This window comes from Asterias rubens, chromosome 4 (genome assembly GCF_902459465.1).
Source record: "Asterias rubens chromosome 4, eAstRub1.3, whole genome shotgun sequence".
NCBI classification, from domain to species: Eukaryota; Metazoa; Echinodermata; class Asteroidea; order Forcipulatida; family Asteriidae; genus Asterias; species Asterias rubens.
Window position 1 is genome coordinate 12,363,958 of NC_047065.1, and position 13,325 is coordinate 12,377,282.

A 13,325-nucleotide genomic window follows, 5' to 3' on the forward strand; every position below is an offset into this window, starting at 1 on the left:
CGGACCTTCTTCAGAGGCATAAAACAAGTACAAACAAATACATATTCTATAGAAAACAAGGGAAAGGGATGAAGGGGAGGATCAAGAAAGAAGCGGGAAAATTATAGCAAATAAAAGTTTCTAACATTATTTATAGTTACCTTTCGCATTCTTCCTGTAGATTCCCCTCCCGGATGCTGCAAGACACTTCACTCAGCTCTGTCACAGCCTTCTGTATATCTGGGTTGTTCTATTAAAATCAAATAACGTAAACGTAATCGTCTAAAACAAAACCCATTTTTGGGGGGCATAACGATTTTTGTAAGCGGGAATTTTGAACTCGTTTAGAAATTGTTTTTTACTATTAAAGATGCTATGTCAGATTTGTTGCCCCAAACATTAAACAATAGATTGTTATGAGTGAATGGTATTTGAAAGAGTATCACCCGCTCTAACGAAAAAAAGTTTAACTTTTACTTTTAATGGTCAGGCGCCAGGACAAAATTTTTTAATCGTTTCTTATAAAACAAATAAGAATTGGTCACGTGATATAAAATTATTGTCGGGATCCCGACAACAACTAATTTTGAGCACTTTATTTCACTGCTACTAATTATTGGCGGACTTTTTCAAGCAATGGCTCAAATAAAAGCTCGTCATTTTCTCGACCCCCATTAAAATACCTATTGAATTTTAATTCAAAATTTATGGGATAAATCGGCCAAAAAATCTGACATAGCATCTTTAATATGTCCAATTCATATGTACTAATATTTCCAAATTATGTTCCAAAACGTTTGGGAACTTGCAATGGCTTTTCTTCCAAATCTGTTGATACGCCGCTAACACAGAGATTAAAATCCAGAAGGTTTGGTAAAAGCGTGTTTTAAGAAGTGCTATTCGAAGGTCCGTTCAGTTTCTCCTTGGTTTCAGTTGGAGTAGTATTTTGAATTGGTTTTACGGGGCTATTTTAAGCCTTCATGTGATGATGATTAACCAATTATTGAGAGCTCTGCGGTTTAATTTTTAAAAAATAAGAACTGGACAGAAGGGTTAGAATTAATAAATTATTTTAACAATTGTTTTTATTTGTATTTTGTATTTTTTTATTTTTATGTTTACTTTTTAGACCTAATGGTTAAAATTACCTTCAAATGTTTGTCAAATGCAGCTGTTGTAATGCAGAAACCACCTGGAACTTCGTACTGTATTCAATTAGAGAGACAAATCAGATATTGTGTTACAATGTGTAAATGCTTGAAATCCCGTAAAACTGCCAATATTATTTAGGTTGTATCTTCAACGAAGTGTAACTTCATCGACGGCTAGATTCCCATTTGGATGTTGGTTTGAGGTTTTTTTTTGTACAAATCATTCTTCTTCTTTTGTTAACTTCCACATGAAACAAAGGCCCGTTTCGAAACCACGGCTTCGGCTCCATAAAATTCGGAGGAGGCTATATTATAGCTTGGCCCCGCGATTGGTTTGGCATATTGTGCGTAATATGCGTATCCGTGACAGGGCTTCAGACGAGAGCCGAATTCAAAGCCGAAGCCACGAAAAGGGCCGTAGACTTACCTCAACAGGCATTTGATTTCGCAAAGCCACTAGTTTCGCAAGCTGTGATCCTTTCCCTCCAGTAAGATTTGATACTTGACACGCCCTCGCCGACAGAGGTACGACAAGCACCGACATGTCTTTCAGAGGTACACCGTCTAATAAATATACAATACAGGTTTTTTTTTTTTTTCAAGCGTTATTGCTTCCGCTGCTCCTCGTTTGTTGATCAGACCTCCCAACTCAGTGAAGACAATCAAGTTAGACTGTCGACAATTTCAAGACCAAAATGAAAGTACTCCTTAAAGGCAGTGGACACTATTGGTAATTACTCAAAATAATTATTAGCATAAAACCTTTCTTGGTGACGAGTAATGGGGAGAGGTTGATGGTATAAAACATTGTGAGAAACGGCACCCTCTGAAGTGACGTAGTTTTTCGAGAAAGGAGTAATTTTCCATGAATTTGATTTCGATACCGCAGATTTAGAACTTGAGGTCTCGAAATCAACCATCTAAACGCACACAACTTCGTGTGACAAGGGTGTTTTTTTCTTTCATTATTATCTCGCAAGTTCGATGACCGATTGAGCTCAAATTTTTCGCAGGTTTGTTATTTTATGTATAATGTTGAGATACGCCAACTGTGAAAGCTAGTCTTTGACAATTACCAATAGTGTCCACACGCCATTTTTTATATAACTTTTCATTCTTGTCAATCCTTGAGCACCATTGGGTGGATATGTTTTTGCCCTTTATAAATGCCGTTATTATTATTAGTTCAAATGAGGCATTGGCTGAAAGGTTAAACTTTCGAACTGTTCCTTCTCTCACTAATGACAAGAGCTCAAAATGATAACATCAGTAGACATTGAAGTTACCTGGCTCCCTGTACAGCCTGGGCAGTGATTCTTCAACAAGATTTCGTTTCTCTCCATCATTCCTGTTTCGAATAATTTGAAATTTATATAAAATTATGTTGATTAAAAAATATTTTGAATACAAAATTGCTAAAACTACACTGATATTATACAGCATTTGGTGTTATACTACTTCTTTACAAATCAGCAATTTATTGTACTTAAAAAGTTATATCATTAAAGGCAGTGGACACTATTGGTAATTGCTCAAAATATTTATCAGCATAAAACCTTACTTGGTGACGAGTAATGGGGAGAGGTTGATGGTATAAAACATTGTGAGAAACGGCTCCCTCTGAAGTGCCATAGTTTTCGAGAAAGAAGTAATTTTCCAAGATTTTGATTTCGAGACCTCAGATTTAGAATTTGAGGTCTGGAAATCAAGCATCTGAACGCACACAATTTCGTGTGACAAGGATGTTTTTTCTTTCATTATTATCTCGCAACTGCGACGACCGATTGAGCTCAAATTTTCACAGGTTTGTTATTTTATGTATAGGTTGAGATACAGCAAGTGAGAAGACTGGCCTTTGACAATTACCAATAGTGTCCAGTGTCTTTAAATACATACATTAGTTGAAATGTTTTGAAGCGGTATCCATTTTGAAGCCAAATTATGATATACAATAACTAGTGAACCTTTTGCTCTGACTTTGACCAGATGAGTCCTTTCAAAATAACATTTTGTAACCTTCCGGAAATTTGAAAAAGAACTTTTGATTATGAGACTTTTTTGGACACGATGTCAGCATACCTCACATGTAAAATCCATTGTTATGTAACGTTGGAACTACATAAACAATGATTTTACCAAGTAATCGGCCTACCACCGGCCATTCCCATGCTTTAATAAACCTGATGAAACAAAACAATGGATTGTATTGTACTTTGTGTTATCGTCATCATTAGGGTGAAACTGTTTTTCATGCGTAAGAGCACAGCGAAGGAGCATGAAACAATGGGTGCGTTCGTTTAGCTTCCCTGGGTCGACCCTGGTGTGTGGCGTTTTTTTCTTCCAGGACGAACGTGGGTAATTTATCTGCACACATTCGTCCTGGAAAAAGAAAACGCCACACACCGGGGTCGACCCTGGGAAGCTAAACGAACGCACCCAATGATTTTACCAAGTAAAGTATGCTGCCACTTAGCGTTCCTAAGTCTCTTATTAGCTACCACGACTAACCTTCTAAGTGTCTGACACACACCCCATCCATCTATACCGTTTACAGTAAAGCGGGCCATTCCCTCGCCTATCTGAACACACCAGTCGCTGCCCATGTTGAAGTGCATAGTGTCGTCTGTAGTGACTTTGATATCCATTCTCAACCCATCTTTAAAGGCAGTGGACACTATTGGTAGTTACTCAAAATAATTATTAGCATAAAACCTTTCTTGGTGACGAGAAATGGGGAGAGGTTGGTGGTAAAAATCATTGTGAGAAACGGCTCCCTCTTAAGTGCCATAGTTTTCGAGAAAGAAGTATTTTTCCACGAATTTGATTTCGAGACCTCAAGTTTAGAATTTGAGGTCACGAAATCAACCATCTAAACGCACACAACTTCGCGTGACAAGGGTTTTTTTTTCTTTCATTATTATCTCGCAAGTGCTATGACCGATTGAGCTCAAATTTTCACAGGTTTGTTATTTTATGCAAATGTTGAGATACACCAACAAACTGTGAAGGTTAGTCTTTGACAATTACCAATAGTGTCCACTGCCTTTAAGGAGAGCAATAAAAAGTATTGACAAACAAATCGATCATTGAACATTGTTTTCAAAAATGGGAATGAACATTGCATTTTCTGATGTAATGTGAGTAATCAATTTGGTGTGTTTTGTAAATTATCACATTCATTATACATTTGGATGTCGTCTTTGTTGCCTAATTAGGCCCATGGTTAACTCTACTACCATGAGGATAACAGCTATTAAACCATTTCAATAAGGTAAACAACCAAGTAAAACTCAACGGGACATCAAAACCTAGCGTGAGGAGACGTAAAATTGCCCGGTTTTAAGAATGTTGCATTACTAAAACCCGTAAAAGCACGATGAAATAAAATCGAGAATGAACAAATTATATATTTCGTTATGCAGAACTGAACAAAACATCTTCAATGCTTGAAACAACACGCATACCTTCCAGATGGAGGTCAAAGGTGAAGTTTTTCGGTACTTCTTCTGAATTCTCCATCAGAACGGACAGTGGGAGATTGACTGATGAGGCAGGAATGACGTCACTAACCACTTTCATCAAGAAGCCCGCTCTTTGGCTTGAAATTTGAAATGAAAACGAAATCCATGCAGAAAAGGTTTAAATAATCGGAAAACCACACAGTTTATCGATTTAATAATATTGCTGGTACAATAAGATGCGCTTCACAGTAATATTGACAACTCATCATAGCGGGCTCGGACTGATGATACCCAAGCCTACATCCGTATGGACTGTAAAGGGGGTAACCCTGTTTCAGCCCTAGGAGTAAAGGTAACGGCCTCTGGAAAAAAAATTGTAGCCCTTGAAGTGACCTTCAGGTCTTGTGTGTCATTCAATGAGCATATTGGGTCAGCTTAAATTCTGGGTAAAGTTATTTTCTATAGCAACTACCATGAGAAATAAACACCCATAAAACTCAACTTACTCTGACTTATATCCAGGTGAGCATGAGGCTTCGACGTATAAACAGTTACCATTCTGCAAAATACGAAATCAACGTGATACAAAGTGGAGGATTTACACTACACTTACACAGTTTGAAGATAATGATACGTAGTAGAAAGCTTCCCTGAAAATATTACTCGCTGAAGTACGGTAGTTTTTAAGAATTGAATAAAACAAATTATTAATTCGGACACGGCCTAACTTTCTAGCAATTAATTTTAGTCCAGTGGCCACGAAACCGGAAGAAGACGAAGGAAGCCGGTGAAAAACGGAGGAAACCGAAGCCATGCTTTCGAAAGCATTCAAACACGGGACCCGACTTTATTTTGTGTACTTTTTGTTTTAGAGAGTCTGCCCATTTAAACATTATTGTATTAGATTTTTTTTTAAAGGCACCTGGAAATAAATTTTTTTTCCCCTTCAAACATTAGAGTATAATGTTCCTGAACAATAAAATAATTTGTTGAGTAATTGTTTTTGACGATTTATATGTTTAACAAATTAAATAAAGTTGTGTGGGGGTGACTCCGCCTACCCCTTTTGTGACGTCAATCGAGGAAGACTTTGCCTCGAACGAACATCGAACACACGTACGTGCAAGTACATTCAAGTCCTGGACGTGAGTTTGTACGTTTGACAACGTTTTTTTCGTGCATTTTTCCGGCAATGTCAACCAGGTGTATTGCTGCTGGATGCATCAAAACAACTAAAGATGGTGTCAGTTTGCCAAGTTGTCCGGTCCGACGTCTTTTCCAGCGCTGTGCGGCAAACACTTCGAGCCGTCGTGCTTCGAGAATCCGGAATACACTACACATTTCGACATGAAGAGAAAAGTTCTTTTCTAAAACATGACGCCGTCCCAATAATTTGTCCAGCTAGTGGGGAAGTCGAAGAAGGTACCTGAAAGACGTAACGAACCTAAAGGAGCATTTGCCTAACGTGAACAAAATCAGGTATTGTTTCAACTTTGAGGGCATGTTTTTAGCTTGCGCCAAGCGTCACTATGCTATGTTGGCACTGCATGCGATTCATCGCGCCTCGATTGACGTCACGAACAGCGCCCTCTCGGGTCGGGCTTTTTTTCCAATTTGTAAATAACATGGTAACTAATTTATGTAAACTTTAGTTAGTTGTTTATTCATATTCCACTCATCAAAACACATATTTTAGTGATGAAGCTTTATTTTGACAAAATACCACTTCCAGGTGACTTTAAAGTTATTATTCGGCTCATTGTAATTCTTACCTCTAAGACAATGTAGTTTGCTATACGAGTGTGGAAATCACGCAATTGTTCAGGACCTATAATAATGGCCATAAAACAAATAAAGAAAGATTATTTACGTTTTTTTTTAATGAGCATGATGTATTATGAGTTGTAATAAATTACATGCTATTCCTCGTTGATATACCCCTAGACTTGATTCAAGTCCCATTCTTGTGTCACCACCAACCTACTATAAAACAACACGTAGCGAACACACTGAAATGCGCGCTTGCCGTCAAAATGTGGCCCCGAGAATGCGGAACAGGTTGGGGAATGCTGAGCATCACAAACTAGTAGTTTCCTGCATGGGGATGGCACGGGATTGGGACTTGAGTCAAGTCTAATTATTATACCCCTTGCACTTGACGTCATAAGACCAACACCCTCAATTAGGTCAAGACCCATCATTGGCTGAGGGTTGTGCGGGCGGGTAGCATTCTTTTTTCTTCACTCTGAAATTGCTACGTCGTAGTGCTTTTCGTTTGGGATTTTTTGTTTTTCTAAATCGATTTAAAAAAAAAAAAATACTGAAATCCCCAAATCAGAAAAATCTTTGAGGGTGACAAAATAAATGGCGGCGGGTACACGAGCCCATGTTTCCAACATTCTCGACGGTCACTTACATATGAGACGTTCTTTGACACCACGCATGACCACTTTCGACTCCTCTCCATCGTCAACTTGAACAACTCCATGGATCATACCAAACTGAGTATAGTGCGCCTGCTGCATGCTGGAAATTGAAACAAAAAGTTTTGAAACACAAAATCTACATTGATCCGATATAATGGACAGGAGAGGGGTGCTTGTGTTTTCAACATTCCGCGCTTCATAACAAGTGAAATCATAAAATAAAATGAAATCATAATGTTGTAAAGGCACTCAACCTGACATTCATTTATTGACGCAGTACACAAACAAGTCTATACTGCCACCTATAGCGTCACAAGCCCAACATTGCCTTGTTGTCGATGGAATACCTCTCAAACTGACCTTTTGAGCTTGGCGAACCATTCTTGAGTCCATTGTTCTTTTGCTAGACTGTCCGCTTCAAGACTGGGATTGAAGTCTGAAGCGAAATCATAAAACGTTGTGAAGGCACTCCACCTGGAAATATGGACATGGTAAGAAAAAATTATTCAAACAAAAGTGCATGGTAATAATTGTTGTATTCAGATAAGTGTATAAAGGTCATAAACCTTTCATATCAAATACATAACAGTGTCATCTATAGCGTGTTGGTGATAAGCGTGGAATTTGGCCTGTAACAAAAAAAAATTCATGTGAAAGTTTGCTTGGCTTTAGGGTAATCGCAAAATGTCAATTGTATAATAGGTGTAGCAAAGCAAGCATGATGATTGTCAAATTGTTGCGATTGATCATGGTTTTGTTAAAGACAGTGGACACTATTGGTAATTGTCAAAGACCAGCCTTCACAGTTGGTGTATCTCAACATATGCATAAAATAACAAACCTGTGAAAATTTGAGCTCAATCGGTCATCGAAGTTGCGAGATAATAATGAAAGAAAAATAACACTTGTCATACGAAGTTGTGTGCGTTTAGATGGTTGATTTCGAGACCTCAAGTTCTAAATCTGAGGTCTCGAAATCAAATTCGTGGAAAATTACTTCTTTCTCGAAAACTATGTCACTTCAGAGGGAGCCGTTTCTCACAATGTTTTATACCATCAACCTCTCCCCATTACTCGTCACCAAGAAAGGTTTTATGGCAATAATTATTTTGAGTAATTAACAGTAGTGTCCACTGCCTTTAAACGACTTTTGCGATGGCCCCATCACAGCCAATACTCAGCCGCCTCGCGTGCTAAGTTCCAAGATCAAAGACACAATCCCACCATCTCTATACCTTAGGCCTACTTACTATGAATGAAGCTGATCTACTTACAACAGGCTGCATCGAACATGGACCGAAGGTCTCCGGTCGTCGTCATTCCAATTTCTACGTATGCCAATCCTTTAAAAAAGAAAAAAAATCACTTTTCTATATGAAGCTTGTGGTAATGATAAAAAAACAGTCATAACTTTGTGTTACGGTCAACCGTGTTGCATATTATCCACATGGTACAACTTTTATTGTTGTAGGCCTATACATTTGTTGTCATCAAGATTGATCGTTTAACAGACCAAACCCAATCTACTCAGACTTGTTCTGAGTTCTTACGGCACCGTGGGCCAGTGCTTAAAGACTGAAGAACTTGCAATCACAATGTCGTATGTTCAAACCCTCCCAAGCTACCTGCCGATTTCACTTATTGTCACAATTATTTCTTGATTTTTTTGTGCAACACTTTGGCTTTTCCCTAGTTGTCCTATGATTCCCTTTAAAAAAACAATCCTTTAAGAATATTGAGGGACTGCGGGAGCTTGCCGATTTCCCTGGACATGAACTTGATTAGACAGACATTCTTAATTCACAACTATGAATTGCTCAATATAATAGTAATGACTGTCTGACATACCTACAAAGCCCATTGTATGAAATTCTCCATGTTTTTAAAGGATCGATGGCAGTACAGGTCAGTCCTGCTCCAATGAATCCGTCCCCAGGGCGGACGTTGTCTACAATGCAGTCCGGATGGCTTGGTAGAACCAGGTCTCCAACACCAGGCACTCTCAACAGGAACCACACCTCCCTCCGGTCATCTGGATGGATTGTCACCCGGACTGTCAGACGAGTTGCGCCGCCTTTGTCGCTTCCGTTGATGTACAAACAGTTCTGGCCCTGGGGGGATTTTTTTGTGAGAAATATGGTTCTAATAATATGGTTCCGGTGTGGCGGTTTCAGTCTTCCCCCGTGTTCAGTTTTCCGGGTGACGTAGTCGGTCATATCAGCACGTTGTTCGAACGGTTTTAGCTTTCCGGCGTGTTCAGTTTTCCGGGTGACCTGTCAGATACCGCCGCGAGTACCCTGGCGAGTACTGTAGTTCTCTCAGCAGTGACCCCAAATTGTTTATTATTACGATTCTTTTCTGTGTAGTCACATAATCTCTTGCCCAATCTTTACATGTATCCATGGGTACAACTTTAGGCAGGTCACACTCTGCTTGCATAAAAAACAACTCATACGATCCACGCGTTTGCCGCTAGTTGTACTCGACTCGTGGACGCCGCCATGACAGCTACTGGTGGGTAACGGATGACTCAATACGGCACTAAAAATGGATTACTTTTGCTTGCTGTGCGCAGACATCGCATGACGTAATGCTACCGTTTGGTCATTCGGAAAACTGAACACAGCGGAAGGTTGAAACCGCCACACCGGTCAGCAACGAACAGGCATTGTTTTATGAAGTCGTCGACAAATCACCACCAGGGCAAAATTTCACAAGGCACAAAAACTCGCTTAACACAGAATAGTATTGCTTAGCAGAATCGGATTACCAGCCCAAATAACATGAATTTTGCAAGGCTAAAGCTGGTGCCCGACTAATTGCTTAGCAAAGAAATTTGTCAAGCATTGTTTTCTGCTTAACAGCTTTTTGAAATTGGGCCCAGTATTTTCCCGTTCAATCACCCACTTGCGTTTAGAGCCTCGAGCGAGGCGAAAGTAGCGAACTTAGAGGCATTGTATTGTAGCATTTACTCTGTATTGAAATGACACTTTATACGGTGTTAATGGAAAGATACTGGGTCTGAGTTTCGTTCCGAACAGAACTCTGCGGTTTCTAACAACGTAATTGCTTGAGATTACGACTCCGAAAGTTCTCCACAAAAACGTCAGTCAAAATTTGAATAATATTAGCGAATAAACACTTGCACTGTTGATTTGGCGCATGGCCATTTTTTAAAATCCACGCGGTGTGCAACTTTTTATGCAGCAAACTTTGCGCAGTATGACAATGGGAAACTTTAGACTATCTGCCAATCACCAAGAGAGGGCGCTCTCCACCAGGTAATAGACCTTATCGCAAATACCAATGCGCAAGCGCAGACTGTTGAATGAGGTGCATTGTGGGATATATATGGATCAAATTTGGATACCAGCAAGACCACAATGCACCTAATTCCAAGCTTTACGCGCGCGCCCCGGTATTTGCGAAAAGGTCTATGTCAACAACTTAGGAATAGGAGAAGCATGAGTGACGGTCACTGACAGCAAATACCTTGTGTTTTGCGTGTTTTTGATTTTGTATTTAGATTTAGCCAAACTGTATTTTGTTTTTCATAACACAATGCCAGCATAAACCAAACTGTTCTAGAACAGGACGTACTGGACACGAGTTCCCCAAGGATAACAAAAGGTGTGCATGAGTTTTTGGGAGTGTTTCTTCTAGGGTAATTAGCAAAAATTCCAAAATGCTGACCTACCAAAAATTGAGAAGAAATCTGAAGTTTAGTTGTATGACAATGTATCTGATTTAATTTTTAAGAGGCTGAGAGACTTCTAAATATTTTTTGAGTATTTTTGAATTTTTAGCATTTACCATAGTTTGCTATAGGAGTTGTGCACCCTTACCTGGTAGGTCTGCTGCCCTCTAGTGGCAGAGCTTTCAAAAAGTCTCCCATTGGAACTAATTTATTGCACCTCGAGGCGCTGGACACGTTGGCAATGGGAGACTTTGGAACGCTAGGTGGCAGCAGACTTACCAGGTAAATTTCCATTGTTTACGTAGTTCTGAGCATGCGTACATTACCGAGAACAATGGATTTTACCTGGTAAGTCTGCTGCCACCAAGCGTCCCAAAAGTCTCCCATTGTCAAGGACTAGTATGCTCACTTGGTGTATCCCACGCATAGGCCTACAAATTAAAAACAAACCTGTGAAAATTTGGGCTCATTTGGTCGTCGAGTTTGCAAGAGAAAAATGAAAGAAAAGCACCTTTGTTGCATTCCTTTTGTGTGTTTCAGATGTAAAATAAAAGGCTTCAGTTGAAGTCTTCTATTATTTTGAGTGAGAAATTTCCACTTTCTAAAAAACTATGTTACTTCAGAGGGAGCCGTTTCTCACAATATTTTATCATAGCAACAGCTCTCCATTGCTCGTTACAAAGTACGTTTTATGCTATAATGATAGTATAAGTAATTACCAATCGTGCCCAGTGCCTTTAATTAGCCAGGTTGGGTTACCGGTAGGCCTTCCTAGTCAAATTATTTAAACTTGTGTAATATTTTTAACAGGAAGCAAAACCCACCATTTCAAATCCATAGAAGGACTCCATCTTTGCTACTTCTTTGGTTTTCTTCTGCATCATTGTAAAATTGAGAGCCCTCTTACGGATGTTGTGTTTTCTGTCGCTAGTCCATGCAACGAAACACCTCATGACCAAGAACTTCAGCGTGAACCACCGGCCGGGCACAGCGTACAGCCCATGGAGTGGGCCCCGGTCTGTTACGGCGAGGTTTACCGCTATGTACGCAAGCAAACTCAAGACCACCAAACAGAACATTATCGTTACGAACTCCATTGTGAAATTGCAGTAGGAACACCTATCTACCCTAGCAGAGTTTTTTCGCCACGCAACAATGAACAGGTAACTTCGACTATGAGACTTTTCTCACAACTGCAATAAAAGTTTGACCTGTATTATACCCTTTTAAATAAACACAAAGAATAAAGTCCATTAAACTTTGGGTAATGACTCGTCGGAATTGGGCGAACTTTGCTCTGGTTTCAATGTTTTGTTGTTGTTAATGGCAGTGGACACTATTGTCAAAGACTAGCCCTCACAGTTGGTGAATCTCAACATGCATAAAATAACAAACCTGTGAAAACTTGAGCTCAATCGGTCATCGAACTTGCGAGATAATAATGGAAGAAAAAAAACCTTGTCTCACAAAGTTGTGTGCGTTTAGATGGTTGATTTCTAAACCTCAAGTTATAAACCTGAGGTCTCGAAATCAAATTCCTGGGAAATTACCTCTACCTCGAAAACTACTCCACTTCAGATGGAGCCGTTTCGCACAATGATTTATACTACCAACCTCTCCCCATTACTCGTTACCAAGTAAGGTTCTGTGCTAACAAATATTTTGAGTAAATTACCAATAGTGTCCAGTGTATATACCTTACAGCTGGTAGGGCCTAGTGGTAGAGCAAAGGCACGTTATAAGGGCAGTTGACACCGGGTAATTACTAAAAATGATTAGCATACTTGGTAACGAGTAATAGGAAGCTGTTGATAGTATAAAACATTGTGAGAAACGGCTCCCTCGGAAGAAACGTGGTTTTCGAGAAAGAAGTAATTTTTTTCACGAATTTTGATTTCAAGACCTCAGAATGAGATGTTGAGGTCCGACGAAATCAAGCATCTGAAAGCGCACAACTTCGTGTGTGACAAAGGTAGTTTTTGTCTTCATTATTAATATCTCGCAACTTCGACCACCAGTTGAGCTCAAGTTTTCACAGATTTGTTATTTTATACACCAAGTGATAAGACTTGTCCTTGACAATATTACCAATAGTGTCCAGTGTCTTTAATCCAGAGATCGCGCATTCAAATCCTCTGCTGTAGAGCATAATTGTTTTGTCTTTTTTCTTCACCCCAATTAGATAGTACTTTGCAGTTTTCCTTTGTAAGTTTGCAACTTGCTGTTTGAAGCGGGAACGTCCTAGGGGGACACTAGCCTTTGCTGAAAACTGTCTTGGGGCCCGAAAACAAAGGGTGGTGGTTCTGATGAAAAACTAGCATGCTAGTGGTATGTTCTATTAGAGTATAATTATTAGAGTGACATTCGGGTTGCCCCTCTGTTTACCCATTTGACAACACCCCAAGTCATTTAAATACACTATTTGGAATTAAATTACTTTCATACTTTATGAAACTCAATGTGCAAAAAAACATTTTGTAAAAACTTTTAGCTATTTTCCGTTGTTAAAAAAAATGCATTCAGCATTTTTTTGTATGCATGATGACTTCTTGTCACTCAAGTTTTTTCAAAACGAAGCTACAAAATAAAAAGATGAAGTGCGCCCTCTCTT

At 39.3% G+C, this 13,325-nt stretch overlaps 1 protein-coding gene across 2 annotated transcripts in view; it reads right to left on the minus strand.

Annotated features, from left to right (window-relative positions):
* Positions 1-11,871, minus strand: part of LOC117289671 (putative phosphoenolpyruvate synthase) — a 32,551-nt gene extending 20,680 nt beyond the window's left edge. The window contains exons 1-13 of one of the 2 annotated variants that reach the window (XM_033770896.1): positions 11,539-11,871; positions 8,866-9,128; positions 8,292-8,360; positions 7,378-7,491; positions 7,008-7,117; positions 6,364-6,419; positions 5,098-5,150; positions 4,595-4,728; positions 3,639-3,786; positions 2,417-2,478; positions 1,558-1,694; positions 1,128-1,184; positions 141-229 (exon numbers count right to left, since the gene is read on the minus strand). In XM_033770896.1, coding sequence (XP_033626787.1) covers positions 141-229; positions 1,128-1,184; positions 1,558-1,694; positions 2,417-2,478; positions 3,639-3,786; positions 4,595-4,728; positions 5,098-5,150; positions 6,364-6,419; positions 7,008-7,117; positions 7,378-7,491; positions 8,292-8,360; positions 8,866-9,128; positions 11,539-11,811 — 1,565 coding nt within the window. In that variant the 5' untranslated portion in view covers positions 11,812-11,871. Of the gene's footprint in view, positions 1-140; positions 230-1,127; positions 1,185-1,557; positions 1,695-2,416; positions 2,479-3,638; positions 3,787-4,594; positions 4,729-5,097; positions 5,151-6,363; positions 6,420-7,007; positions 7,118-7,377; positions 7,492-8,267; positions 8,361-8,865; positions 9,129-11,538 lie in introns of those variants that run through there. The other variant, XM_033770898.1, reaches the window with a different exon arrangement.
* Between the last annotated feature and the right edge of the window lie 1,454 nt (positions 11,872-13,325).